Genomic DNA, 3876 nt, shown 5'->3' on the forward strand with positions numbered 1-3876 from the left:
TATTTTGACAAACACGGATCTTCTAAGTAGACAACGTCTAACTTCTGACCCTTCATTACAGGACAAAGAAAACCATCTTCTGAGAGCAAAAATGCAGATTCAGATACTGTACTTGAATTATTAAATGAATGCATTAAATATTTAACTATTTTTCAAAAGCCATCACCCATTGCATCACCCATTTTACACTGTATTTTTACTATTGAAAATAAAGAAATCACAAAATTATGTTGTATAATCTCTCTTCCTTAGTGGAATGTTCATGGGCAAAATTTGCATAAGAAGCAACTAAATCGTGTTTTTCACTGATCAACAATTTCTTTAATCGAAATAAAATTGTGGATTCTTTGTCCACATCGGAAAGAATTATAAATATGAGCTGTATCTAAACCTGAACCGAAAGAAGCACACTTAAAGAAGATGGCAACAGCATAGACTGAGAAAAATTTCTTTTAAATCGGAATAAAATTGTGGGTTCTGTGCTCATATCGGACAAAACTGTATACGGAACTTATTTCGTAATCTGAACCGATTTGTTCCAAATCAAGCACAATTGAAGAAAATAATGACAGTATAATGTATACAATATTTATTTCAAATCGAAGCAATCATTCATGTTTTGTCAGTGATAGACACAACACGTATTCTGCGCTAGACAACTTTCTTTTGTTTTTGAATTAAATTCGTACCAACAACGTGTGTGACACCCAAAATATTCACCTGTGACAAATATACACTAAGTGCAAGTGCACCCAATCTGCATATAAGCAATACACACCCATCGCTACATAGACAAAACAAGTCTGCGTGCTGAGTGCACTGCTTGCACTCAGTATGTCGACGAGTGATGTACAGAACAACAACAACAGCAGCATTGATGATGAAGACGATGACTGGCAACGTGTAACATCAAAACGAAAACATACAGGGTCTCCAACTTCAGTAAAGCAACATGCCAAACGTTTTAATGCTGATGATGTGCCTTCAACATCAACCAACCGTTTTGTAAGTCTTGCAAATAATATGGAACCTGACAATGATGATGACGATGATAATGCTACTACCCAGCCTGAGGAACCGAAGCCGCCTCCAATCTTTATTCCTGATGTGGCAGATATAGCAAAAATGGTTGCTAGTATAAGTAAGATTATAAGTAGCAATAATTTTTCTTTTAAATCACTAAGAGACGGTCAAGTTAGACTAATTACAAAAAACGTAGATTCGTATCGAAAAATTATAAAATTTTTGGAAAGTTCTAAAAAAGCATTCCATACGTACCAACTTAAAAATGAAAGGGCTTATAAAGTTGTAATCAAGGGTCTACATCATTCAACTTCGACCTCTGATATCAAAGCTATGTTGCTTTCTTTAGGACACCAGGTGCGCAGTGTCAGGAACATTATCAGCCGTCAAACGAAATTACCGCTACCAATGTTTTTTGTAGATTTGGATCCCAGTCCAAATAACCATGAGATTTATAATTTAAAATCATTTGATAATGCGATAATTCAGATTGAACCCCCAAAGCATTTTGACGACATAGTGCAATGTTTTCGCTGCCAGGAATTCGGCCACACTAAGTCTTATTGCAAAAAGTCTTTCAGATGTGTGAAATGTGGGTTAGGTCATTCAACAACTGAATGTACTAAAACTCATGAAGTTCCCCCAAGGTGTGTAAACTGTTTACAAACCCATACAGCCAACTATAAGGGATGTCTCGTATATCAAAATATGCTGAGAAAAAAAACGAATGCAGTGAAGAAAAAAGGGAGTTCGCAACCAAACTTTGACGCTCGCAGCCATCAATATGATTTTCGAAACCAAAATAATTTGCCAAATATGTCCTACTCAGAGGTAACCAGAGGGGTGGAACCAAGTCCAAATAATCTATTGCAAAAGATTGAAGCCATGCTTAACAAACAAATTGAGTTGACAAATACCCTCATCAACATGATGTCAATGATCATGAATAAATTATGCAATTAGATCTAATCATATCCATATGGAACGCCAACGGCGTTACCAATCATTTAAACGAAATCGAATTATTTCTGAAACTAAACCATGTTGACATTTTTTTAATTTCTGAAACTCATTTAACGAGTAGATCCTTTTTTCGAGTGCGTGGATATGACCTAATAGGCTCTAATCACCCAGATGACAAGGCCCATGGAGGTGCTGCCATTTTGATTCGGAGTAGTATTAAATACGAAATTTCTGAACCACTTCACGAAAAATTTCTTCAGGCTGCAGGTGTAAAAATTAAATGCAACAACATCGACGTGGAAATATACGCCATATATTTTCCTCCACGGTTCAGCTTGAAATGCGAAGATTTTGAAAAGTTTTTTAGAAAGTTGGGCAACAGATTTATAGTCGGAGGAGATTACAATGCCAAACACCCGTGGTGGGGTTCTCGTTTGACTAATCCTAAGGGCAAGGAACTGTATAAGTGTGTTGTTAAGAACAACTATTCAACTTTGTCAACTGGAGCCCCAACATACTGGCCAAGCGATCCGAGAAAGACCCCGGATCTACTTGACTTTGTCGTTTATAATGGCATTTCTGGCACATCTTTTGATATTAAAAGTTCTGATGACCTAAGTTCGGATCACAGCCCACTCATTGCCAACTATAAAACGTTACCTTCATTGAGGAGTAAAAACTCGAAATTGTTAACCAACAGCTCGGATATCGAGGTGTTTCAATCATGGATTGAAACCAACTTATATCTTAATACCCAAATAAGGAATGGTGAAGAAATAGACCAGTCAATAGAATCATTTAATAGGCTAATACACGAGGCTGCATTCAGGGCTACACCTGAGCATACAACTTTTGTTTCTAATCTGAAAATTTCCACTGAAATAAGAAATCTCATAAGACAAAAAAGGCGTTTGAGAAGAAGATGGCAGAAGTCTAGAATACCTTTCCATAAAACTACATTTAATCGTTCTGTTAGAAACCTGAACCGGTGTATTAAGGATGCAAAGAATGAATCCGTGGGAAATTATTTAAGCAAGCTGCACCCAGCTGGTGACAATGACCATAATTTATGGGTAGCCACAAAATACCTTAAAAGACCACAAAAGAGGAACGTACCAATCAAAAATTGGTCTGGAACCTGGTGTAGAACGGATAAGAGTAAAGCGGAAGCATTTAAACATTTTTTGGAAGAAACTTTTACGCCCTTCTCTTTTTGTTCCAGTTCTGACAGTGATGCAATCACCGAGTATCTAGATATTGCATGCCAGATGTACAAACCAATAAAGCCTTTTCGTTCTAAAGAAGTCGAGAATGAGATAAAGAAGCTTAACCGCAAAAAGTCACCTGGATACGACAATATTGATGGAAAAACATTAAAATCTCTCCCTAAAAGAGCTATAATTTACATAACTATATTATTTAATGCAATATTGCGACTATCATATTTCCCTACCCAATGGAAATACGCAAAAATAATAATGATTTTGAAGCCCAACAAACCCGAAAACGAGGTAAGCTCATATCGACCTATAAGCTTGTTGCCTATACTGTCGAAGCTATTTGAAAAGTTATTTCAAACAAGGCTCCAACCGATAGTTGAATCAGTTAGAATACTACCGGAACATCAATTCGGATTTCGACAAAGTCATGGCACTCCTGAACAATGCCACAGGATCATTAAAAAAGTAAGAGAAACTCTAGAAAACAAAGAATATTGCTCTGCAGTTTTCTTAGATGTAAAACAGGCATTTGATCGTGTATGGCATGATGGCCTTTTATATAAGCTGAAACAATTGCTCCCGGCCCCATTTTACTTACTTCTAAAATCATACCTCCAAGAGAGGAAATTTTATGTTAACATTAACGACGAAGATTCCGTCTTTGGTGCAA

General features: G+C 36.6%; 1 protein-coding gene across 1 annotated transcript; it reads left to right on the forward strand.

The window, feature by feature from the left end:
* The first annotated feature begins 615 nt into the window (after nucleotides 1-615).
* On the forward strand, nucleotides 616-3483 carry LOC131997105 (uncharacterized). The gene is made up of 2 exons (XM_059367437.1): nucleotides 616-1141; nucleotides 3209-3483. Exons 1-2 carry the CDS (start codon nucleotides 835-837, stop codon nucleotides 3238-3240), a joined length of 339 nt encoding a protein of 112 aa, XP_059223420.1. The 5' UTR covers nucleotides 616-834; the 3' UTR covers nucleotides 3241-3483.
* Nucleotides 3484-3876: the final 393 nt, after the last annotated feature.

The sequence above is a fragment of the Stomoxys calcitrans genome, chromosome 4, assembly GCF_963082655.1.
Source record: "Stomoxys calcitrans chromosome 4, idStoCalc2.1, whole genome shotgun sequence".
Classification (NCBI taxonomy): Eukaryota; Metazoa; Arthropoda; class Insecta; order Diptera; family Muscidae; genus Stomoxys; species Stomoxys calcitrans.